Source organism: Lolium perenne, chromosome 5 (assembly GCF_019359855.2).
Source record: "Lolium perenne isolate Kyuss_39 chromosome 5, Kyuss_2.0, whole genome shotgun sequence".
Taxonomy (NCBI): domain Eukaryota; kingdom Viridiplantae; phylum Streptophyta; class Magnoliopsida; order Poales; family Poaceae; genus Lolium; species Lolium perenne.
In genome coordinates this window covers 181329711-181354584 of record NC_067248.2, presented here as the reverse complement: position 1 = coordinate 181354584, position 24874 = coordinate 181329711, and the positions used below count along the sequence as shown (strand labels likewise).

General features: G+C 47.5%; 3 protein-coding genes across 3 annotated transcripts; 1 reads left to right on the top strand and 2 right to left on the bottom strand.

The window, feature by feature from the left end:
- Nucleotides 1–10674: 10674 nt before the first annotated feature.
- Nucleotides 10675–13564, bottom strand: LOC127301144 (GTP-binding protein BRASSINAZOLE INSENSITIVE PALE GREEN 2, chloroplastic). The gene is made up of 3 exons (XM_051331368.2): nt 12277–13564; nt 11602–11769; nt 10675–11514 (listed from the first exon to the last, which is right to left on the bottom strand). The coding sequence occupies exons 1-3, from the start codon at nt 13483–13485 to the stop codon at nt 11125–11127; spliced, it is 1767 nt and encodes a 588-aa protein (XP_051187328.1). The 5' UTR covers nt 13486–13564; the 3' UTR covers nt 10675–11124.
- A 148-nt stretch (nt 13565–13712) lies between these two features.
- LOC127301143 (uncharacterized) lies at nt 13713–16649 on the top strand. Its single transcript, XM_051331367.2, has 2 exons — nt 13713–13952; nt 16215–16649. The coding sequence occupies exons 1-2, from the start codon at nt 13804–13806 to the stop codon at nt 16294–16296; spliced, it is 231 nt and encodes a 76-aa protein (XP_051187327.1). The 5' UTR covers nt 13713–13803; the 3' UTR covers nt 16297–16649.
- A 124-nt stretch (nt 16650–16773) lies between these two features.
- Nucleotides 16774–17870, bottom strand: LOC127301142 (uncharacterized). Its single transcript, XM_051331366.2, has one exon. It carries the CDS (start codon nt 17715–17717, stop codon nt 17082–17084), a length of 636 nt encoding a protein of 211 aa, XP_051187326.1. The 5' UTR covers nt 17718–17870; the 3' UTR covers nt 16774–17081.
- Nucleotides 17871–24874: the final 7004 nt, after the last annotated feature.

The window sequence follows — 24874 nt, the reverse complement described above, 5'->3', positions numbered from 1 at the left end:
CTAGTGAGCATGCTAAACTTGTTGAGGAACATGTTCGTTTACAAGAGGAACTTTCTTTGCATGTTGAGACCAATGCATATCTTGAGTCCTTGGTGACCAAATATGGTCTTGACTATCATCCTAATGAATCTTCTTGTGAGCAAGCATCTATTCTTGAGGAAAATGTTAGGCTAACAAAGGAACTTGCAAAGTTCACCACCGCCAAGAACTAGATGGGATTGGATGACCTCTTGAGTAAGCAAAGGTCAAACAATCAAAAGTATGGACTTGGGTATACTCCCAAGTCTCACAAGAAGAACAACTACAAGAAGGAGAAACCCGCTCAAGATAAGAACAAGAAGGTCACTAACAATGGCAAAGCCTCAAAGGGCAAAGCCACTAGTGGTGACCGCACGGGGCCAAACGATCACTATGCATTATTTGTTGATTATTATGGTGATGTCTATGCTAACTATGTTGGCCCTCCTAATGGCTATGCTTATAGAGAGTACTCAATTTGGGTACCAAAAGATATTGTTGCCATTGCAAAGGAACCCATTAATCGATGGGTTCCTAAATCCTCTACTTGATTTTGTAGGGGTATTCCTCCGGTGGTCCAAAATGGGTGTTTGATAGTGGATGCACCAATCATATGACCGGAGGAAAAGGTGTGCTTGATCAATTCATTGAAGATATCAACAAGAAGTCAAGCATTACCTTTGGTGACAACTCAAAGGGAAAGGTACTTGGGTATGGCAAGGTAGCAATCTCTAAGGACTTGTGTCTTGAGACGGTTATGCTTGTTGAACACCTTGGCTATAACTTACTTTCTATATATCATCTTGCCGATGCCGGGTACAATTCATATTTCACTAAATATTATGTGCAAGTCTTTAGGAGTGACAATCTCAAATTGGTCCTTGTTGGATATGTGGAGAACAACCTTTATGTGGTTGACCTCTCGAAAGAGAGCCCCTCCTTCTCCACATGTCTAATGGCGGCCAAGCATGACGAAGGATGGTTGTGGCATCGCCGCCTTGGTCATGTTAACATGAGGAATCTTAAACAACTCCTAAAGGGTGAGCATATTGTGGGACTAACCGGTGTTTCTTTTGAGAAAGATCGTGTTTGTAGTGCATGTGTAGCCGGAAAGCAACTCAAGAAGAAGCATCCCATCAAGAGTATTGTTACCACATCTAGGCCTTTGGAGCTCCTTCATTTGGACCTCTTTGGGCCATCACACTATGATACTCTTGGTGGAAGCAAGTATGGACTTGTCATTGTTGATGATTACTCAAGATACTCTTGGGTCTTTCTCCTTAAGTCTAAGGACGAGACCCATAGAGTGTTCATCACCTTCGCCAAGAAAGCTCAACGTATGTATGAATCCGAGATCAAGGCAATTAGGACCGACAATGGCACCGAGTTCAAGAACTACACTATGCAAGAGTTTGTGGATGATGAGGGCATCAAGCATGAGTTTTCGGCGCCATACACCCCTCAACAAAACGGTGTTGTTGAAAGGAAGAACCGGACTATCATTGAGATGGCAAGAACCATGTTGAGTGAATTCAACTCACCCCACAACTTTTGGGGAGAAGCCATCTCTACGGCCGTCCACTACTCCAACCGGCTCTTCCTCCGTCCCCTCCACAACAAAACCCCATACGAGCTCCTTACCGGTAACAAGCCTAATGTCATGTATATTCGTGTCTTTGGATGCAAATGCCTTGTTAAGAACAACAAAGGAAAGCTCGGTAAATTTGAAACTAGAACCATAGAGGGTATATTTGTTGGATATGCGGAGAACTCTCACGCCTATAGATACTACAACCGGTCCTCCGGGACTATTGAAGTATCTTGTGACGTAGTGTTCTTGGAGGATAATGGCTCCCAAGTGGAGCATGTTGTTCCATGTGTTGCAGGTAATGATGATGATCCATCTAGTGCCATCAAGCATATGGGCATTGGACACATCCGGCCCATGGAAGTTCATAATGATGATCAAGATGATGGAGTAGATGTCTCAAGCACGCCACAAGTGGAGCCTAGCTCAACTCAAGCCGAACCATCAAGTGCAACTCAAGAACCATCCTCTACTCAAGATGAGTCTCAATCCGAAGAACAAGAAGAAGATCCTCATTCCATGGAGCAAGATCATGATGACGATCAAGAAACATCCTCAACTCATGATCAAGCTCAAGTGGTCCCTCATGATCAAGTACTAGCAAGAGATGAATTCATTGATCATGAAGGAACCGTTCGGAAGATCAAGGCCGCTACAAGGGCAAGTGACATGAAAGTGGATCAAGTCCTTGGTAGCATCTCAAGAGGAGTGGTAACTCGTAGACACCATGCATTACTTACCACTTATTGTCAACATCATGCTTTTGTGTCTAGTTTTGAACCACTTAAGGTACATGAAGCCTTGGTCGATCCGGATTGGGTAATTGCCATGCAAGAAGAATTGGAGTGTTTCACTCGTAATGAAGTATGGTCTCTAGTTGAGAGACCCAAGGATCATCGCATCAATGTCATTGGGACCAAATGGGTATTCAAGAACAAGCAAGATGAGAATGGCATTGTTATACGAAACAAAGCAAGGTTAGTGGCGCAAGGGTTTGCCCAAATAGAAGGTATGGATTTTGAGGATACCTTTGCGCCGTGTCTGCCTTGAAGCTATTCGTCTTTTGCTTGCATTTGCATCTTTCCACAATTTCAAATTATATCAAATGGATGTGAAAAGTGCATTTTTGAATGGTCCCCTAAAAGAAACCGCATATGTGGCTCAACCCCGGGTTTCGAAGACCCATGCCGACTCCAACCACGTGTATTTACTCCATAAGGCACTCTACGGTCTCAAGCAAGCTCCACGTGCTTGGTATGAGTTCCTTAGGGATTTCTTACTACATGATGGGTTTTGCATGGGTACGGTCGATTCCACCCTTTTCACCAAGCGGGTTAAAGGGGGTGGCCTCTTTATATGTCAAATATATGTTGATGATATTATTTTTGGTGGAACTAACCCCAATCATAACAAAGCTTTTGAGCTATTGATGACTAGGAAATTTGAGATGTCCATGATGGGAGAGTTGAAGTTCTTTCTAGGCTTCCAAGTGAGGCAACTTGCAAAAGGCACCTTCATCTCTCAAGAAAAGTATGTGAAGGACATGCTCAAGAAATTCAACATGACCAATGCAAGTCCAATGAAGACACCCATGCCCGTAAAGGGGCAACTTGGTTCATGTGACGGTGAGAAGGATGTGGACATAAAGGTATACCGCTCCATGATAGGATCCTTGCTCTACCTTTGTGCCTCTAGGCCGGATATCATGCTAAGTGTAGGGATGTGTGCTCGTTTTCAATCCGCTCCCAAGGAGAGCCATTTAGTGGCGGTCAAACGGATACTAAGATACCTTGTTCTCACTCCTACTCTCGGGCTATGGTATCCAAAGGGGTCAACCTTTGAACTCATTGGCTATTTGGATTCCGATTGGGCCGGTGATAAGGTTGATCGGAAGTCTACCTCCGGGGCTTGCCAATTTATTGGCCGGTCATTGGTGAGTTGGTCATCCAAGAAACAAAACTCCACCGCCCTATCCACCGCCGAAGCCGAATACATATCCGCGGCATCTTGTTGCACTCAATTGTTATGGATGAAGCAAACCTTGAAAGACTATGGTGTGTCTCTTGGTACGGTGCCTCTTCTTTGTGACAATGAAAGTGCAATAAAGATCGCCAACAACCCGGTTCAACATTGTCGCACCAAACATATTGACATTCGCCATCACTTCCTACGTGATCATGTTGCCAATAAGGATATTGATCTCACTCATGTGGGAACAACCTACCAATTGGCGGATATTTTCACTAAGCCTTTGGATGAAGCCCGCTTTGTTAACTTGAGAGGAGAACTTGGTATTCTTGATCCTAAAAACTTGGATTGATTAACTTCTTGCACTATATTCTTGCATTTATCTTGCTATCTAGCTTAGAGGCATAGCACATATGGGGATAGTCATTCTACCATATCTTGGTATGATGCATACCTATGTGTGCAACATAAATAGACCCAATGTCATTATATGGATCCAAGCATGTCTCTTCGAGGTCTCATGACATTTGCGCTTTCACATAGGGGGAGTAATCCCCCGCCCCTCATTGAGCCTTCATTACAACTTGATTTGACTATATAAGGCCAAATGATCTTATTGCAAAAACTATTTCAAAATGCTCTTATGATTCTTGATATACTTCGAATCATGCCCATTGTAGCTATTTGTATCTTGTTTGCATTTTCACTCCAATGGGTATGCCTAGAGAACTTTGTGTTTTCCAACCCCATGTCTATGCTCATCTCATCATCATCTATCTATCTATATGTACATGTCATCATATGAGCACTCACACACATTTACACAAAGAATAGGGGCAAAACGAGGCAAAATGACACATTTTTGGGAAAATTGACTCTGGCCGGTCACTGGCCCGGTCGGACCGGCTTTGTGCGCTCGAACCGTCCGGATCCAGCCCCGGTCGACCGGGCGCCCGACCGGCCGTGCGGGCTGTTATGTTTTGGAGAGGATACCCCTTGGGGATCTTCTTCCTCATTATCCCCCACCTCTCAAACCTCCATGGCCGCCGCCTCCACCATCTCCACCACGCCCTAGGCTCTCCCCACCACTAGATTCTCCCCAAACTTCACACAACCATAGATCGGGATCTCTCAAGCACCTTCACCAAAGCATTTGGTCCCTCTCAAGCTAGTTTGGGAGATCGTGGGGATTTGGTCCTCAAGCCTTCTTCACGAGTTCTTCTTGCTCACTTGGACCAAGAGGACGATGTCTTCGGGTAAATCTTTCTCCCTATCCCTCTCCCTCTTGCTTTCCCTCTCCCATTGCCCATTTTTGAGGAAAGTTGAGAAAAGTTAGGGTTAGGGTTAGGGTTAGTAAGTCCTCATGCCACCTAGAGTGTCACACCCCTCCTATGCACATTGTTCACTCTCCTGGTATAATCTATGTTCAAGTTTGTGAGTTTTTGCATGATTTTGTGTCGAATTTCTGGGCAAACATCACAACTCAGCATGACCCGGTCTACAGCCCGGTCGACCGGCCTCTCGACCGGCTGGTCCGGCGCGTAGCCCGGTCAACCGGATGGCCAACCGGCTCGTCCGGTCTGTCGTCCGGTCGGACCGACCCCTGCGCCGGCTCGCCCAGCTTTTTCGCATGATCTCGTCGAATCACTTGAACATAGGCTATGCTTTTGGCTTCCTCACATATGCTGATGACATGTACACTTACCTCTTTGCTATCCTCGCCCTATTTTGCTGATTCACAGGTGATGAATGGACTGATGCGGACCATGGCACTGTTGCCAAGCGAGGGAGGCGCTCAGGGGTTCCACCACGGCGCTCTACTGGTCGTGCTCCTCAGACTACGGGTGGCAGCTCAACTGGAGGCCGAACCAAGACATCTGCCAATAAGAGGAAAGATAAACATGCAGCACAGGATGGTGATGAGGTACTGCCAGATTTCCATGTTGGTGATGTACATATTGGGGCATGGAGAAGACTCAGAGAGTCCAACCCCTATCGCTTTGCGGAACCCATTTACACAGGGGGAGATCAATTTTTCTGGACCAACACCCAGCAAGTCATGTGGGATGACTTCTATAACTCCCGCGAGCACATGAAGAAAGGCACCATTGTTATGCCCAAGGCCATCAAGGATGTCATTGGAATGTATGAAGCCACCAAGTTTCGCTTTGTGGTTGCGACCTTGAGGCGGATGGGGTTGTATGATCTTATGTGTTTGACACCTACTGATGGGTGCTATTGTCCAACCTTGGTGAGACAGTTTCACTGCACAGTCTTTTTCCATGATGATGCAGCTCGGACTATGACTTGGATGACTGGCAAACAGAAATACACTTGCAACTATCTTGATTTCTGTGAAGCTTTGGGGTTTGGTGGAGGGCGTGCTTCTGGTTTCAAGATATATTCTCAGCAGAAGTTCAACCGTGGGGACATTGCCGTTTGCTATCCGCCGGAACCCACACCTGGACATCCCACCATCTCTGGGATGTACTACTCCTACCTCTTACTTGCCAAGCTATTCCGTGAGACTCTCATCAGCAAGTCCGGCGATACAAGTGAATGCCGTGCATATCATCTGAACTTGATGTACTACTGTCACCCTGAGCACCGGCAGCTTATTGATGGCTGTGATCTCATCTACTGCGAGTTACGGCGCTGTGTTCGCGAGAGGTTGACTCCTAATCTTGCCCAGTACGTTCAGCTGCTCATCAACAAGGTTGTGCCCGCACCTTTCAATACTCAAGGTGAGCGGGTCAGGATGGAAGCTTTCAAAGTACCTGCCCAAGGTGATAGCCCGGATGTTCCTGAAATGATGCCTTCTGAGCGCCGGTCCAAGGCACGCCATGACCATGCTAGCTCCAGCTCCTCTAGTCGCCCACAGCATGGTGTCGCACGGTTCTTCTCTTGCCTATGGCAGATGTGCAAAAATACAAATGATGTTGCACATCAAAGTCTCTCTTTGAACCAAGAGACAAGGAGGCGCCAAAATGAGTTCATGGCTGCTAGGAATGTGCCTATCCCTCCTCCTGGCCCTGAGTTGGAGCCTATCCACGCACCAAACTGGGAGATGCCTCTTCTTTCTGATGAGATGTTCCAGAACTTTGATCCTTCTCTGTACTTTGGTGGTCCTACTCCTAGATTTGCTCGTGCACCTCCTGCTGATGATGATGATGAAGAGGATGAAGGTAATGAGGATGATGATGAAGAGGATGATGATGAAGAGGATGACGATGGGGATGGTGATGGCAACTCTCCATCCGCGGGGCCCCACTTCTATTGATGGGACGCTAGCATCTCTCCTCTTTTCTTCGCCTTTTTGGTGTTCCGATGCCAAAGGGGGAGAAGAGAGTAGAGTCTAGAATTACGGGGTTCTTTCGTTGTCACAAGCCATGGGAGTTGCTTTATTTGGAGTTTATATGGCTTGTGCGTATTTGCTTTGATTTCTCAAGAACCATTTGCTACTTTGAATAATTCATGTATGGATATGTATGGACGACTATTATGTGTGCTACTCTATGTTAGGATAATCATGCTTTATGGATAATCATGCTTTATGCTTATATATGTTGATATACTTGTCCATACCATGCTTGCTTCCTAAAGATATTGGGGGAGCTTCTCATATTCCACAAATGGTGCACTTTGCATTCAAACGCAAATTCTCCAAGTGCACACATTATGGGGGAGCTGTCGTAATATCTTATATGGAATCAAGGTTTAGAGCTTATCATAATATCTATGTGTTACTCTAGCTCGGTTTGTCATCGTATACCAAAAAGGGGGAGATTGTAAGGGTATTTTACCCTTATCCATTATTTTGGTATCTATGACACCGTGCTAGAGTATTTGGACTAATACATGCCTACAAGATGACTTTCAGGTATTAGCCAAAGAGGTATGATGGTGTAGCAATGGAACAAAAGGCAACGGGAGACCCCCCCAATTCGACGAAAAATCAGCTAGTTTTTCAGAGCCTGGCCGGTCACAGATCCGGTCGGACCGGCCCTGGCACCGGACAGCCCGGTCACCAACCGGACCCAGAACCGGTGCCATCCGGGCAAGTTCCAGTAAAGAAGGCGAGCCCTCCAGTCTGCGTCCGGTCACCAGCCCGGTCTCGGACCGGCTGCTCCGGTCCATGGCCCGGTCTGACCGGGCACTGCATCGAGCGGCCCGGCCAAGAATCGGACTGCGCTGTGACATCCGGCGCCATCCAAGAAGCTCGAAGCCTGCCCGGTCAAGACCCGGTCCCAGCTCCGGTTGGAAACCGGCCGGCCCGGTCTGTGGCCCGGTCTGACCGGGCTGTGGACCGGTCTGTCCGGCGCCAAATCCGGTTGACCGGGTTTCTCGAAGAATCTGCTGATGTGGCAAGTGACCAACGGCCGTATTTCGAAGAACACTATAAATAGGTCTTCTCCTACCTCTGAACAGTTAGGCACTACACTACAAGCTGTTCTTGAGCTCTCTCTCTCTTACTCCATTGCTAGAAACACCAAAAGCCTCAGATCTCCCTCCTCCTCCACCCAAACTCAAATCCCTCCGGGGAATCATTAGAGGAGGACCCGATCTACCGTTCTACCAAGCCAAATCTCATTCCCCCTTGTATTCATTGAGAAGCTTGCTTCCTAGGGTTCCTTGGAAACCCTAGGTAGGCAAGAGGAGTCCGGAAGCATCCGGGCTGTGGATTTGCTCCGGGCAAGATTGTGAAGGTTTGGAGGCTACCTCAAAGTCTACCACAAGTGAGTGAGCTATTCCTTCGTGGGATAGGCTCCGGAGAATAGGGTGAGCCTTCGTGGCGCGGGGAATCCTTCGTGGGACCTCCACTCCTCCAAACGTGACGTACCTTGTTGCAAAGCAAGGGAACACGGGAATACATCCTCGTCTCCGCGTGCTATCGGTTATCTCTAACCGAACTCCTTACTTGTGATTTAATCGCTCGTGAGAGCCTTCGTGCTCGAGTTAGTTGTATCCTCATATAGGTTGCTTCACCTAGTTTGCATTAGGCTCATCTTTATATTCCGCAAAGCCTAATATTGCAAAGAAAGAATTAAAATTTGTAGAAACCTATTCACCCCCCCCCCCCCCCCTCTAGGTTTACCATCTCTATACTTTCAATTTCCATGACCATTTGCTTATTTCCTTTGAAATATTTCCATGAAGGTCTATTTCCTAGGACTAGTATTTTTCATGACCGTGTTTTTGTCTAACTACAGATGAATTCTTCTAGCGATGACCGATGAAGAATTTTACATGTGCTGCATCCTTGCTAGTTGTTTGTTTGCTTGAGGCGTTCTTCTATTGTAGTTATGACATGAGTTCTTCTATTGTAGTTATTTTGAACACATATAATTTAGGGACATTACAGACATTTCACAATTCAACACTTCAAATAAGCCAATTCCTAGAAGCCCAAAAGAATAGGAGGAACTTGCTTCTACGAGCTTCTTCCCACCATAGTTTCTCCCCACCATTTCCTATAAGTTGGCTTCTGCATAAGCACGAGCCCAAAAGAAGTCGGCCTTAGCCAAGTTATGCATCCCGTTTGGCTGGCAACCTATTTTCTGCATTCTGGCACAAATTGGAGCTTGCTGTTTGGTTAATTGCTTATGGCTTGGCTATAGCAACAACATGTGTTTGGTTGTGTGCCGGAGCCAGGGTTGTCGGTGCCAGCAGGGAGGTGCAAATGTTGGGATGGTGTCGAGGCGGGTGGGAAAAAGGAAAATATACTCGACGGGTTGCGCGGTCAAGTATATTCAGGAGAGTTCGGCCAGTTTTGGGGATCCACTCTTATAATTTTTAATCATGTAGGTACAGTTTTGGACAAATTTTATTCTTGTAAGGCTTTCTTAGGGCATCGGTTAGAGACGCTCTAATAAACCAATGCTTACTATCATAGACTTAGAAATAGTAATTTCTAAATAGAAGACACACCATTTGCGCACAGGTAGTACAATCGCAATGCCTTGCCCTAATGCCCTTCACTTAAAACTACACCCACAAAATCTCAAAATTGACAATGATCATGATTGTGGTTCTCATCTAAAACCGAGTAACCCAAGTCATTAACTACAAAAGCTAATATCGGTAAAGCACAGCCGTTAACATCTAAGCATCATGAAATGATTATGCTGCTACTTGCATTAAATTTATTAATCCAAAAGATTGTACTTTATGTCAATGACAGTTTCTGAAGATTTGAGTTGAAAAGGTGGGCTTCTACTTGCCATTTTGCCAACAGAATCATGCATTCCAGATCTTTCTTTCAAGTTACTTTTAAGAATTTGAGTCAGATTATATAATGTAAGATAGAAAAGCAGAGTTCAGATTACACTCATGAAAGAAAGCAACAGGTATGACTTAAGAGATATATGCAGGAGCTGCTTATAATTGGTTGCAGTAGCTGCAAGAGTTGCTTATAATTGGTTGGAGTAGCAACAAGTATGACTTAAGAGATATATGCAAGAGCTGCTTATAAAGCTGCAAGAGTTGCTTATAATTGGTTGCAGTACCAACAGATATGACTTGAGATATATGCAACAGGTATGACTAAGAGATATATGCAAGAGCTGCTTACAACAGGTATGACTGATGAAATTTTCTATCTATGCATGTGCCAAAGTATTGCAGTTGCTTATAATTGGTTGCAGTAGCTGTCAATTTTGCTGGGGATTTGTCTGTAATATGCAACTAATGTAACTTACAGTACCAGAATGATGGGTCGTAGCGCAAACATTGCCGTGTGTGCATCTTCACAATAAGAAAGAGACAAATAATGTTAAGATACTGTTCACATTTAGCAACTTCAGGGATACTGCCCTGCTGCTCATGTACCAACAACAAAACTTGTCGACCCTAACAGGTAAAAGGAAAAAAAAAACATAACAGCATGTATTAGTACCAGAACATAACGGTACGAAAAATCTCAACAAAGAGTAATAGTTGGTGAAAATGTGAACATATACTATGCATAAGCAGTTTCACAAAATGGCAAGCTGAAACAGCATAGGTCTCAAAACCCAACAGAAGTTAGTAAGTTTTGTAGCAAAACGAGCTGTGAGTGTGAAAACATGCAGACAGAGTTTAGAAGTCTTAGGCAACATGTGTAAGAGAAACTAGATGTGAAATCCGTAGATTCTATATCAAAATTCAGAGATTACAACTTCAATGTACAAGTTATACAACTTCAGTCCTGAACTTTTATCACGTAATTAAAATGTAAAACTGACTATCTCAGAATCTCCATGTCTGATTAAGTAACAAAAGATGCTGAAGTTCAGCGAGAACAGCCTAGACAGTCCAAACTGGACACTTAACATACTAGCAAAGGTTCATTTGACTAGATTATTATTACCAGTTCATGGCAAGTCTAGAAGACCCCCATGCTCCCAGAAAAATCTTCTACGAGCAACAGTCCCCTGAACAAGTATGCATTGCACAGGATGTGCCTTTGTATGTCTCAAACCTCATCTGACAGCTTAGAGGGGCAAATCCTAACATTGTAGAAAAGAAGAACATGGACAGCTATGTTCCTGTCACAGAATGGAATGAAACACTCAAGCATCTATAACCGCAGCTGGTTCCAAAGGTTCTGGTGCTGCAGATGGACTTGAACTGGCTTTGCTGTCCTTCTTCTTGTTTGTTTTCTTATTGCCTTTCAGCTTATTTGTCATGCTATCTGCCTGGGAGACAATCTTTGAAACTGAGAATCCGGCTTCCTCAAAAATTGATGCCCTCTCATGGACAAGGGAGCTCCTGGGGACAACATCAACACCATCATATGTCCATAACCCTAATACCGCCTCTCCTTTCAGGCTGATTCCATACCAGCCAAGACCTGAAATGGCTATATCCATAGTATTTTTATCCCAATTATCCCCAGAAACTTTGAACAGTTTCCTCACCCATTTCCCAAGCTCGCTCACCCGTTTCTCTCCTATAGGAGGCTGCAGTTATCACACCAAGAAGCAAGTTATTTTATGACATACATTAATTAGGATAAAAACAACAATTTGTTAGCATAAGATGGATGCCTGAAGTTGCAAGCCGAAGTGATCTTTCATCATAGAAGCTGCATTTTCGGTCTTCCCCATGTGAAGTGGCAGAAGTGGTGATGCCCATACCGTAACGTAGATTGATCCTACAGTTAAATCTTCAATATCCAGACGCGCCAGCCCTCCCATATGTATGGACTGCCCTGCCTGAAAGGGTTGCAAACAGACTAATTACATACAAGCAAGGAGCGCTTAACATGAGACATGCCAAAACAGCAGGGTGAATAATCCTGGCTAAGTATTCTTTTGCCTAACCGCAGAACCTTAACCGAAGGCACTGTAAGTGATTGAGGAATGCCCCCTCAAAAAAGTAACATTCAGAAATGAACCAGTCATGATATGAATGGCTGAAACTTCGTAAGTTGCATCTGTGTGTCAATTTGAAAATCCAATCTATCATCACGCATTTGTGGATTTCATCTTCAGAACTACGCAATGTAGCTACTTGAAACAACACCACCTCCCAATCTTCCCTACCAATCCCTCACATCATCACAACTACTTAACCAAAAGCGGATTTGTTATGTAGCAAAGAAATAAAACAAGTTAGAGTTGTTCACAAGAAAGAAAATTGATCAAGGGAATGATAAATAATCAGAAATTAACTTCATGGCATCTAATATGAGAAGGTGCATAAAATGAGCAATATGAGACCTTTAATCTGTATGTTCTGGGCCGCATCTCTTTCCTCACTTGAACAAGCTTCTGCTCCTCAAGAGTAAGTCTGGACGTCAGCTGGTGTCCATGAAGCAATCCCGGGGTGTCAAACAGCTTTGCCTGAGCACCAAGAACGCCGTCCACCCGGATGACCCCGAGGGTCGTTCCCGGAACCGGCGCCTCCGTCAAGGTTCCCTGCCCGCCCTCTGCCCCAGAGCACCTCGCAATGGCATTGAGCAGGGTCGACTTGCCCACATTCCGGGCTCCAACAGCCCAGACCTTGCCCCGCGCCCCGGCGAGCTCACGCACGTGGTGGAGCAGGTCGCGCACCCCCCACCCTCGCGCGGCGCTGACAAGGTGCACGCCGGCGAGCTGCAGGTCGGCGCCAGCGCCGGCGCGGGCGCGGGACTGCGCCCACGCGTGCACGTCGTCGGGGGAGAGCGCCGGCGTCGGGAGCAGGTCGAGCTTGGTGACCACGAGCACCGCGCGCGGGAGGTTCGACGGCGCGCCGCGCCTCCAGTCGGCGTGGTGGGCCTCGCTGGCGACGGCGACCAGGCGCGCCACGGCGCGCGGGAAGGAGCCGTCGAAGTCGGACGCGTCGGCCAGGAGCAGCACCAGCGACCGGGCCCCCGACGGCGACGCGAGGCGCGGGCCGACGGCGGCCACGAAGTCGAAGTCCGGGAGCAGCGCCTCGGCGTCCGGGCGCTTCACGTGGCCGTAGTGGCGCAGCGAGTGGCACCGGGCGCACACCAGCACCTTGCTCTTCTTCTCGGCCTCCGTCAACGCCGCTGCGTCGACGTCCCGCGAGCTGTCTGGGCCCTCCCGGAGGTGGCCGGTTTTGAGAGAGGCCGAGATGGCGGTGTCGTCGTCGGTGACCGGCGCGAGGCGCGCGCGGTAGTCGGGGGATTTCGGGGATGGGAGGTTGAAGAAGCCCGGGACCGCCGGGTCCGCGGACTGCATGGCGATGCCGCATCCGGGGCAGTTTGCGATGGCGGTAACGGCTGGGAGGGTAGAAGAGACCACGGCCGGAGGTGGAGACGCCGTTGGCGGCGGCGGCGGGGAGGACGAGAGATGGCGGCGCAGGAGCGGGAAGGGTTTAGGGATTTGGGGGTGAGGTGTGGAAGGAAGATGGGGAAGCGAGGGCGCCGCGCTTGCTCGGAGGATGCGGCGGAGCGCGGGTTGGAGGCGCCGGGCGTGGGAGAGCATCTTACCGTGCCGCCGCCGCCGCCGCCAATTCGTGACCGGCGGTGGGTGTTGGACGTTTTCGCGGGGAGGTAGAGGAATTGGGCTTTTGGTCTTGGGAAGAAAAAATTGGGCCTTTAACGGGCCAAGCACACCAAACAGTGCGTGCATCGGTCGCCCTGCTCTGTAGAAGGAAAGCCCACGTCGGAACGCCTGAACGAACATTCTCTCTGCTCCGCCGCCGTCTGCCGGCCCTTTCTCGTCCCCAACTCCGGCGCATATCCTAGGGTTCCCCCGTACGGAGGATCCACAGCTCTTTTCTGCCGCAAGTCGAGCTCGGCGATGGCGTTGACCAATTTGATCCTGACGGTGGTGGGGGTGGGCGCGGCGGTGATGCTGCTGCGCAAAGACGTGAAGCAGTCGTCCGCCGTCTTCCGCCGCAACATTCGCCATATCAAGAACTGGCTCGAGGAGGAGTCCGCCGCCACCACGTAAGCTCTTCACCCCCTTCTCTTTTGCTTGTAGCCCATTACTGTTTAGTAGTAAATTGCAGCGGAACTGGATCGATCGGATTACATCTTATTGTCAATCAGATCGCACTACAATTTGGCAAACTGTAATATGATGCGTTTTCATCTGTGGTAACTCAGCATTGATATATGCAACGGATTGAGAAATCATAGACTAGACCTACCTGTTTTTGAATGAAGTCATGCTGAGGCTGCTCCTGCTGCACTACAAGAGATGTGGTACTTATAAGGGCTAGGCTTGTTCCCCAATTATCTTTTGGTAAAAATAAGTACTATTTCTGTTTCTCTATTTCTGAAATCATCACCTCTCATTCTATAGAGATGGAATTATCACCTTTGAATGCTGAAATTAGCAAACCTATGTTTGATTCGTTGGCGAGTAGTTCCATCAGCAAAGGATAAAACCTTAATCAAGAACTGTCTCGAGGAGGAGTCTGCCGCCACCACGTACACTCTTCACCTCCTTCTGTTTTGCTTGTAGTAAATTGCAGTGGAACCGGATGGATCCAAAACATCGATTAGATATTATTGTCAATTTGGCAAAACTGTAATATGATGTGTTTAGGTCCGTGGTAGCTCAGCACCTCAGCATTGATATATGCAACGTATTAAGAATCGTAGACTAGACCTACATGTTTTAAAATCAAGTCATGCTGATGGTGCACAACAAAATATATGGTGCTTATATGGGCTAGGTGCACCTTCTTGTTCCCCAATATAGTTTTGGTATAAATTATTTATTATCTCTGTTTCTCTAGTGCTGAAATTATCACCTGTCATTCTGTAGAGCTGGAATTATCACCTATGATTCTCCTGTGCTGAAATTATAAATCTATGTTTGATTCATTGGCGAGTAGTTCCATCACCAAAGGATAACACCTTAATGGTTTTTTCCACCTGCCATTCCCTGTACTTTGTAGAGAGCCTGGATTCGCACACCTAGTTGGCACATGACCTTTACTATGTCTTCTCCTCAGACACATACGAATGTTGAGAATAATTTTGGAACATTCATGGATACTCATCCTAATATAGACATCTACATTCACTACCCATGCCAGCTGTGCCGTGCACAATTTTTTGCTTTCACATTTTTATAGCATATACATTCACTACCCATGCCATACCAACTTCATATTTCTGCACACGAGACGTATGGTTATTTTTTGGTACCATTTTTTTTTTAATTTACATGTATATATAAAAAAATCATAATTTTCTAGAGTGCTTGCATGGTTGACTATGTAGGCTGCGCATACAGTACATGTTAGTTTGGGAATTACCCTGTTCGCCTATTAAGTGGCGGATTTGCCTATTAATCCTCCACTCACCCACTGACCAAGCAGCTACCAGTTAACAATTAACTCGACATTGGATTTAATATTTCTTCTGGTAATGATAATGCAAGGTTTCTTCCAGGCTTTAGATTTCTGCCTCTCAAGTTATAGACATAATGATAATCCTATGTCTTTCCTATCCTATGAATCTAAGGACCCCTAGATGCTAGCCTGGTTTCTTTTACTGCGTTAAGAGACTAGAATTACTGCACTTGTGGTAAATTATGCGAACTTTAGGTTAGCATTATTAAAAAATGGTCATAAATGTGTACACATGCTAGGCTATCCACCTCTACTGCTGGATACCTATAATCATGTGCCTATTGCCTTTTTGCAGTGCCAAAAAGAGTCAGCCTGTCCACTAATTACATCACTTGGTTTCTTTATTTCCCCTTTTCTCATTGCCCTTTTTCTATGGTGTTTATTTTGATAGGAAGGCTTATACTACCTCCGTCCCAAGGAATAAGGCGCACGCGTATTCCAAGACGAACTTTAACCATCAAAATTGAGCAACAAAATCTTGATTATATTATATGTAATTAGTATCCTTGGATTCGTATTGAGAAGTACTTTCTAATGATGCTAATTTCATACAGAAAATATTTATATATTTGAAGTAATTTTTTATCAAACGAAAAACACGTAAAACGAGGACGCCTTATTCCTTGAATCGGAGGTAGTACATAATAATTGTATCCTTGAGTGAGAACTCGGTAGGAATTACTCTTGCTGACTGTTCTTGCTTTGTGCAATTTGATTCACCAATGCTGTAATTAGCCTCAGTCCACTGAATCGAGAAAGAAATAGTTACTGTAATTTCATATTCCATGATAACATTAGCAGCACTTGCAGGCTTTCAACTTCTTCCATGTTTTTATTTTGGCAGATCTGCTGAGCGATCGGTGCCAAAGGAGCTGGAGTCCCAGGCTGCCAAGAAAGATTCTGCACCCAAAGTGGACAAGGATTAGATGGTTTTGCACGCCATTTTCCGTTGAAAGCAGCTTTGGGTTTAGGATTCGCGTACTTGTACAAAAAGAGTTTGGTACGATCTTCAGTATAGAGATATTGGACTCAAATAATGGTGGATGCATGGATAGTGCATGTGAGTTCTATCCCCTTTCTGAGTTTCTGGGCTGGTTTAGAAATCGGAGTGCATATTTATATTTCTCGGATATTATACTTTTCTGTGGTGAGATCAATAGTGAGCATCCAATAAATCATGATTTGTTATATTTCAGCAGTTTCTATGTTTGTAAAACAAATCACAACCTTGATAGAGGTTTTGCGGGTGCCTGAAATGCACATATATTGTCTGGATTTAGTTCTGATTATCTATCTTGTTCTTTATGAATGAAAATGGCAAGCCTTTTCCTTGTTTCAAAAAAAGAGTTACTTTACAAATAAATGGATTTCTTACAGTAAATGAACACGAAATGCAATATGCATACAAGCAAGCCAAAAGTAAAGCCACACTATTTGCTTGAGTAGAAGCAATCTGCTAAAACCTACACGACTTGTAAACATTCGACCACCGAATGCCTCTGTATTTTGTACACGAGAGGACGAGAGCATCTCAAAAAGTGGATAGCTCTCCCTTCAACAAACGAATGAAGCAATCCTATATGAAGAAGAAAAAATGAATCCAGCACGTGATCCAAATGTGGACCGGCTGCTGGCGGCGACGTCCATGGCAGCAACTCAAGCCTGAGTTGGCCCTTCCTGGACATGGTTTGAAGTTTCAACGATCAGGTGATCACTGATCGGTAGTATCTGGCTCGGCCACCGGCGTAGTCCCGCGGCCCGCGGCGCGCTGCTTGAGCATCTGCGTGTAGTTGAAGATGGAGTCGAGGCGCTGCTGCCTGAGGTCGTCCTTGAACCCCCGGATGAACTCCTCCGCCTTGGCGTCCACCTCCGACCCTGCCGCCTCCTCCTCCGTCGGCGTCGGCGGCGGCTGCTGCCGTCGCGCCTGCACAAGGGCGTACACGTCGTCCATGCTCAACGAGTCCACGTCATCCTCGTCCTGCTCCTTTCTCGCCGGTGCAGACGCTGTTGGCGCCCGCGGGGTCGACGGCGACCACGCCCTCGCGCTCGTCCCGGCCTCCTCTGTCCCACGGAAGGTGGCGTGCGAGTCCTCCGGCAGCGCCGCGTCCGTGTGGAAGCCCGGCGACGGGGAGGAGAAGACGGAGAAGGACCGGAGCCGCTGCAGCAGCACCGACGACGCCCTGCGCGTGATCCCGCTCCCGCGTCGCGGCGACGGGGACTGCGGCTGCGCCCGGGACGACAGCGCGAAGATGGCGCCCACGACGACGTTGAGCAGGACGAACCACGCCGCGCCGGAGCCCAGCCACGCCGGCAGCGGCCAGCACCACCACCCCGCAACCGCCATCATCGGCGCTCCCTCGATCGCTTGCTTGGCTTAGACCCTGCGATTCACCGACTTGCAGCTCGCGTGTTTCTTGTGCGTTGCTTGCTCTGCTTCGCTTCGCCGAGAGAGAGAGACAGAGAAGATGGTGGGGACTTTGTTGTGTCGCGACGATGGCGGCAATATATAGAGCGCGCGATCGGCACGGTTTCGTGGCACAAAAGGTACTGATCAGGTTAAGTTAAGTTAAGGTACTACTTGGAATTGTCAGTCTCGGGCTGGCGCCGAGCGCGTCTATCTCGCTCGCGAGACAAAGAAGATTGGTCAAGCGTACACTGGTCAGGCGATAACCCCATTGCGGCATTGCGGGCTCCTGTCCTGTCAGCTTGTTGATCACCATTGATTTGTTATCCAGCTCGATAAGCAAGCCCCTTTTGGTTCCGTTTAGTCACGCCGCCAGCTAGCGTTCTACGGATTTTAATTGTTGCGGCGGTAATAAGTAACTCACGTTTCTGTTTCATCGAGTTCTTAGCTTTACTTCTGATAATGAAAATATTAGAGCATTTCCTGTTGCTTCTTCCAGACAACGATCGGCAAAAACGCCGCATCCTCCAAACGTGGTTTTTAAATAAAAACTAAATGTAAAAGTTGTGTCTATCATCCTTGATAAAGCACGTATGTACATGACACGGGCTGGACGTCCCGAATAATATTTGGAGCTTGCCTCTCAGTTCGACGTTTTTCGGATATGTGAATATGGAAGGTTCGCTCCGCTCCGTCCCCCACGGGCGGAGTCGGGCGAACGACCTAACCCTCGCGCCGCCAGGTTCCGCTCCTCCCTCTCCTCCCCTTCGCCGCTGTCGGCGCAGGCCGCCGGGCAAAGTCCCGTGCGGTGCCGGCGACGGCGGACATGCTCCGACCCGCGCGCGAGGCGGGCGACGCGGGTCGCCGGGGCTGGCGGCGGTGCGCTCCGGTGGGCAGGGTTCCGGCGGCGGCGGCGGCGCTCCTCCCGGGTGGCGGCGGCGTTGGGTGACATGGTGGCGACGGCGCGGCCCCTTGGCGGCGGGGCGGCAGGGTGGTCAGCGGCGACGCGGGCGGCGCAGCCCTGACCCAGATCTGGGCCTGTCTGGGGCCCATCTGGGCTTGGGCGGGCCTGGTCTGGGATCCCGAGGCCTGCTCCCGGCGGCTGGTGGAGCGTTTCTTGCTGAGGGTGGCTAGGACGGCGGCGCGTGGACTGGAGCGCGGCCACGGGAGCTTCACGAGCCCGGCAGGCTCGGCCGGGCCAGAGGGGCCTGGTTTGATCCTGTAGCTGCGTCCGGTCTGTCACCGCAGCTGGCGGTGGAGGTTGCGTCCTCCCGCGTGGCTGCTGCCCAGGCTCTCCTCGGCTCGGGGTGTTTCCGATCGGTTTCGTCGGTCTTCGTCAGTGGGTCATGGTGAGACGGCGGTGGTGGTTGCGTGACCGTGGTGGCGCGAGTTGGTGGGCGGCAAGGTTGGCGGACCATGACGGAGTGTCCGGGACCGTGGGACTTTGGGGGACGGGAGAATTCCTTGTCGGCGGCCGACACCGACGCGGTGACGCTCGCGGGCGCCACCATTCCTTCTTGAGGGGCGTCGGGGTTTCCCCTTCCCACTTCCCTTCCGCATACCGGGGGAAACCCTAGGCTTGTCCGGGCAGCAGCGTCGTCATCGCCGCATCCCTTCTTGAAGGTGCTGCCTTGGTATGCGGCGCTTCGGAGGGCTAAGCTCGTGGTGGGAATCTTCCGGAGGGCGCAGCGGTTGCGGATCATCAGCGTTTTCGTCGATCCGACTTTGTCATCATTTCTTTCTTTTTTCTTCTTCTTGTGTTTTCTTTTGGGCTTTGTTGTGCTGTTTGCCCCAGCGGTGGTCTCTATCTTGTATCAGTTCGTTGCTATATTAATATAGCGGGGCGAAAGCCTATTTCGAGGAGGAAGGTTTTCTGTTCGGTGTCACCCTAGTTCCCTGTAAGGCCTTCTTTGGAAGGGCACAACCGAAAATGCTAGTATGATCTAATAACTCGGAGAACGCCGTGTGCAAGATAAATCAATACGTATAGAACCGTCACCTTTATGAGGTTTGAGGGTGTTATTTGGACCAAGGTCACTAATTAGATCACCATGTTTTTCCGCAAAACACGGTACATATGCAAATACTCACAATCCTAATTTTATGAGCATCTCTGAGAGACTGAGTTTAAAAGTTGATCGAACAGATCTTGAGATTGACAAAGTCACTGTTAGAGTTTGTGGCAGAGAAGTTCAGACGTATCTAGACAAAATTTCAGATAGAGGTAGTCGGTAGTTCAAACTATATTGTTGTTGATCTGATCGTAACTATAAGATCAAGATCAACCCGTGTTTTCTTCTATCTGTTGTAACCCACCTTGTATCTAGCTCTGCCGTTTGTTGGCCCCTATATATTAACATGCAATCGATGGAAGTCCCCATCGTTCCCACAATACCTCATACGATCATATGGTATCACAGCCAACTTCCTAGAAAAACACATCTATGTGCCTCGCCCCAGCCTCCATCAAGAACATGATGAACCCCCTTGCAGGTATCAGCGTCAATGAGATGCTGACGAGGAAGAACTACCTCATCTAGCAGTCGCAGGTACTGCCTCCTCTCCGTGGCGCCCGTCTCATGAACTTCCTCGACTCCAAAGTCGAGCCGCCGCCGGAAGAGATCATCGTCGACAAAGATGGTAAGTAGACCAAGGAGCCAAACCCCGCCTACGATGCGTGGGTAGCTACGGATCAGCAGATCCTCACGTTTCTCCTCAGCTCCCTCACGCCGGACATCCTCGTCACCACCATCAGGATGGAAATGGCAGCTGAGGTTTGGGCGGCGATCAAGGCAATGTTCGCCTCCCAATCCAGGACGCGGGTCTCCAACCTCCGCGTCGCCCTCGCCAAGATGAGGAAGGAGAACATGACCACGGCGGCCTTCTTCACCAAGATGAAGGGCTTCGCCGATGAGCTCGCTGCAGCAGGCCGGCCTATCGACGAGGAAAAACTCGTTGAGTACCTCCTGGCCGGCCTTGATGAAACCTACAATCCCCTCTTCGCCGCCATCGGGGTAAACGGTGCGGAAGATCTCCCCGTAGCGGACCTGTACTCGCAGATCACCGCCTACGACAACCGCATCGAGCTCCTCACCGACGGCGCCATCAGCGGTGGAAGCAATCTCTCCGCCAACGCTGCTCAGCGTGGCCGTGGAGGACCACGCGGCCGCGGAAACTATGGTGGACGCAGAGGAGGACGCGGCAACCGTGGCCACAGTCGTCGTGGAGGTGGCAATCCACGCCGTGGAGGAGGCAGGAACGGCGACAAAGATCGAGACCTCGTCACATGCCAGATCTGCGGCAAGCCAGGACACGAGGCATGGAAGTGTTGGCACCGCTACTCCGACGATGAAGAAGAGGAGGAGGATAAGGGCGCCAACGTCGTGTCCTATGGCGTGGACACCAACTGGTATGGCGATACCGGTGCCACCGACCACATCACCGGTGAGCTCAACAAGCTCACCATGAAGGAGAAGTACCATGGCCGTGATCAAATCCATGCAGCCAATGGACAAGGTATGAGCATTAGTCATGTTGGCCATGCAATTGTTGATACCCCCTCAAAATCCTTGCATCTTAAAAATGTTCTCCATGTTCCACATGCCACAAAAAACCTGGTTTCTATTCATCGATTTACTAGAGATAATCATGTCTATATTGAATTTCATCCATGGTTTTTCTATGTCAAGGATCGAGCAACGAGGAGGGTACTTCTCAAGGGTAGATGCGTGCATGGCCTCTATCCATTGATTTCTTCATCTTCAGTCAAGAATAAACAAGTTTGCAGTGTCATCAAGCCTTCAGCTTCAAGATGGCATAATCGTTTAGGGCATCCCTCTTTTCGTATTGTTCAACAAGTGCTTAGTCATTATGAACTTCCTTATTCAAATAAATCTAGTGTTGAGTGAGTGTGTGATTCTTGTCAAAAAGCTAAAAGTCATAAGCTTCCCTACATGAGGTCTACTAGTGTATCTTCCTTTCCTTTACAACTTGTGTTCTCAGATGTTTGGGGACCAGCACCTAGCTCAGTAGGGAAATACACATATTATGTAAGCTTCATTGATGATTTCAGCAAATTTTCATGGATTTACCTTCCCAAGAAAAAATCTGATGTCTTCCAAATATTCCACAACTTTCAGCAACTTGTTGAACGACAATTTGATAGAAAAATTCTTGCCCTTCAATCCGACTGGGGAGGAGAATATGAACACTTAAACTCCTTCTTTCAAAAAATTGGCATTGAGCATCATGTGTCATGTCCCCATGCTCATCAGCAAAATGGATCTGCAGAGCGCAAGCATCGCCACATTGTAGAAGTAGGCCTTGCTCTTCTTGCTAATGCATCCATGCCACTCAAATTTTGGGATGAAGCATTCTTGACTGCTACCTATCTCATTAATATGTTGCCTAGCAAAGTCATAAATGGTGAAACACCCATGGAACTCCTTCTACACAAAACACCAGACTATGCATCTCTCCGCATCTTTGGTTGTGCTTGTTGGCCAAATCTTAGGCCTTACAACCAAAGGAAACTTGCTTTCCATTCAAAACAGTGCGTCTTTCTTGGCTATAGTCCTATTCATAAAGGAGTCAAGTGCTTAGATGTCAACTCTGGTCGTGTCTACATATCACGTGATGTTGTGTTTGATGAAACGGTGTTTCCCTTTGCTAGTCTCCATGACAATACCGGTGCTCTCCTTCGCAAGGAAATCCTCCTCCTTCCGGCGTCACTTCAGAATCATCCCATGTCATCTCATGAGGGGGAACAACATTGCAATGAGCTAACATCTAATGACTCTGAAATGCCTATGTTAAGTCCTACACAGGTACAGCTAAATGCAGAAAAAAAATCGGTGCAAAATGGTGGTCATACAGAGGAAAAGAGGCACCTGGAAGCTGGTGCATCTCCTGGCGCCAGACACGAGGCAGATCAGCCTCGGATCACAGAAAGTCCTGATCATCGGCAGGAATCCACCTCGGGATCGCACACGCGCCTCTCCAGTGTCAACACGTCCGCGGCGTCGAGGCGCACGATCGGCGAATCATTGGATGACGCGTGGACCGCACCAAGCTCAGGAGAGAGGGAACACACACCCGCGTCGCCGACAGCATCAACAGCGGGACCTGCACCCTCTCCTGCTACGGCTGACTCGGGTTCAGGGGGATCTCCTGCGCCAGCGCCCCTGTAGCTCAGCCTGCTGCACCGGTGTACAGGACAAGATCAAGAACTGGTCATGCCAAACCAAAAACCTACACGGATGGTACTGTACGCTACGGTTTGTCTTGCTCCTCTGATGAACCTGCAAACTTACAAGTAGCATTGAAAAACAAACAATGGAAACAAGCTATGGATGATGAATATAGAGCTCTGCTAGATAATAAAACATGGCATCTAGTACCTTATAAAAAGGACAGTAACTTGATAGATTGTAAATGGGTCTACAGGATTAAAAGAAAAGCTGATGGCACCATTGATAGATATAAGGCTAGATTAGTAGCAAAAGGTTTTAAACAACGCTATGGCATAGATTATGAAGATACTTTTAGTCCAGTTGTTAAAGCTTCTACTATCAGACTTGTTCTAGCTATTTCAGTTTCCAAAGGCTGGAGCTTGAGGCAACTTGATGTGAAGAACGCGTTTCTCCATGGTGTTCTGGAAGAAGAGGTCTACATGAAGCAACCACCTGGTTATGAAAATCCCAATGCACCTCATCATGTGTGCAAGCTTGATAAATCACTCTATGGGCTAAAGCAAGCTCCAAGAGCATGGTTTGCTAAACTAAGTTCTAAACTATAGGAGCTTGGCTTTATGGCGTCAAAGGCTGACACATCATTGTTCATATACAACAAGTCAGGTATAATTATATTTGTGTTGGTTTATGTTGATGACATCATTGTTACTAGCTCTTCCAACAAAGCTATTGCCGCACTACTTCAAGATCTTGGTTCAGCATTTGCATTAAAAGATCTAGGTGATCTTCATTTCTTTTTGGGAATTGAAGTGAAGAAATGTACACACGGCATTGTTTTAACCCAAGAGAAATATGCTCTAGATTTACTTGACAGAGTTGGTTTGAAGGGATGCAAAAGCCTGCCTACACCATTGTCTTCATCAGATAAACTTTCTCTCACAGAGGGAGAACTCCTAGGACCAGAAGATAGTACAACGTACAGGAGTATTGTTGGAGCCTTGCAGTATCTAACCCTCACTAGACCAGATATTGTCTTCTCTGTCAACAAAGTGTGTCAGTTTCTTCATGCACCAACTACTGTACACTGGACAGCTGTAAAACGAATATTAAGGTATGTCAGTGGAACAGTTAGCCTTGGTCTCACTTTCAGAAGATCATCCTCTGCATTAGTGAGTGTTTTTTCAGATGCTGATTGGGCAGGCTGTGTTGATGATAGAAAATCCACAGGAGGCTTTGTTGCAGTCTTCTTTGGGTCTAATCTGATTTCTTGGAGTGCTAGAAAACAAGCAACAGTATCAAGATCAAGCACAGAGGCTAAGTACAAGTCTCTGGCAAATGCCACAGCTGAAGTTATATGGATTGAATCTCTACTAGAAGAACTTGGAATTCAAAGGAATAAACCATCATGCTTATGGTGTGATAATATGGGTGCAACTTATCTGTCTGCTAATCCTATTTTTCATGCCAGGATGAAACATATTGAAATTGACTTTCATTTTGTCAGAGAGAGTTGCTAATAAGCAACTAGAAATTCGATTCATTTCTACAAGAGATCAAGTAGCAGATGGTTTTACTAAAGCCTTGCCAACAAGACAGTTTGAAAAATTCAAGCACAATCTCAACCTAAAGAAGGTTGTGATTGAGGAGGGGTGTTAGAGTTTGTGGCAGAGAAGTTCAGACGTATCTAGACAGAAGTTCAGATAGAGGTAGTCGGTAGTTCAAACTATATTGTTGTTGATCTGATCGTAACTATAAGATCAAGATCAACCCATGTTTTCTTCTATCTGTTGTAACCGACCTTGTATCTAGCTCTGCCGTTTGTTGGCCCCTATATATTAACACGCAATCGATGGAAGTCCTCATTGTTCCCACAATACCTCATACGATCATAGTCACCACATACATCTC

What these genes read in the sequence shown, in the direction of transcription:
- LOC127301142 (XM_051331366.2), bottom strand. Translation starts at nt 17,717, where the DNA reads ATGATGGCGGTTGCGGGGTGGTGGTGCTGGCCGCTGCCGGCGTGGCTG.
- LOC127301143 (XM_051331367.2), top strand. Translation starts at nt 13,804, where the DNA reads ATGGCGTTGACCAATTTGATCCTGACGGTGGTGGGGGTGGGCGCGGCG. An exon ending in GAGGAGTCCGCCGCCACCAC is followed by an intron (nt 13,953 to 16,214) that starts GTAAGCTCTTCA and finishes TTATTTTGGCAG; the next exon opens with ATCTGCTGAGCGATCGGTGC.
- LOC127301144 (XM_051331368.2), bottom strand. Translation starts at nt 13,485, where the DNA reads ATGCTCTCCCACGCCCGGCGCCTCCAACCCGCGCTCCGCCGCATCCTC. An exon ending in CCAGAACATACAGATTAAAG is followed by an intron (nt 11,770 to 12,276) that starts GTCTCATATTGC and finishes CAACCCTTTCAG; the next exon opens with GCAGGGCAGTCCATACATAT. An exon ending in ACTTCGGCTTGCAACTTCAG is followed by an intron (nt 11,515 to 11,601) that starts GCATCCATCTTA and finishes TGATAACTGCAG; the next exon opens with CCTCCTATAGGAGAGAAACG.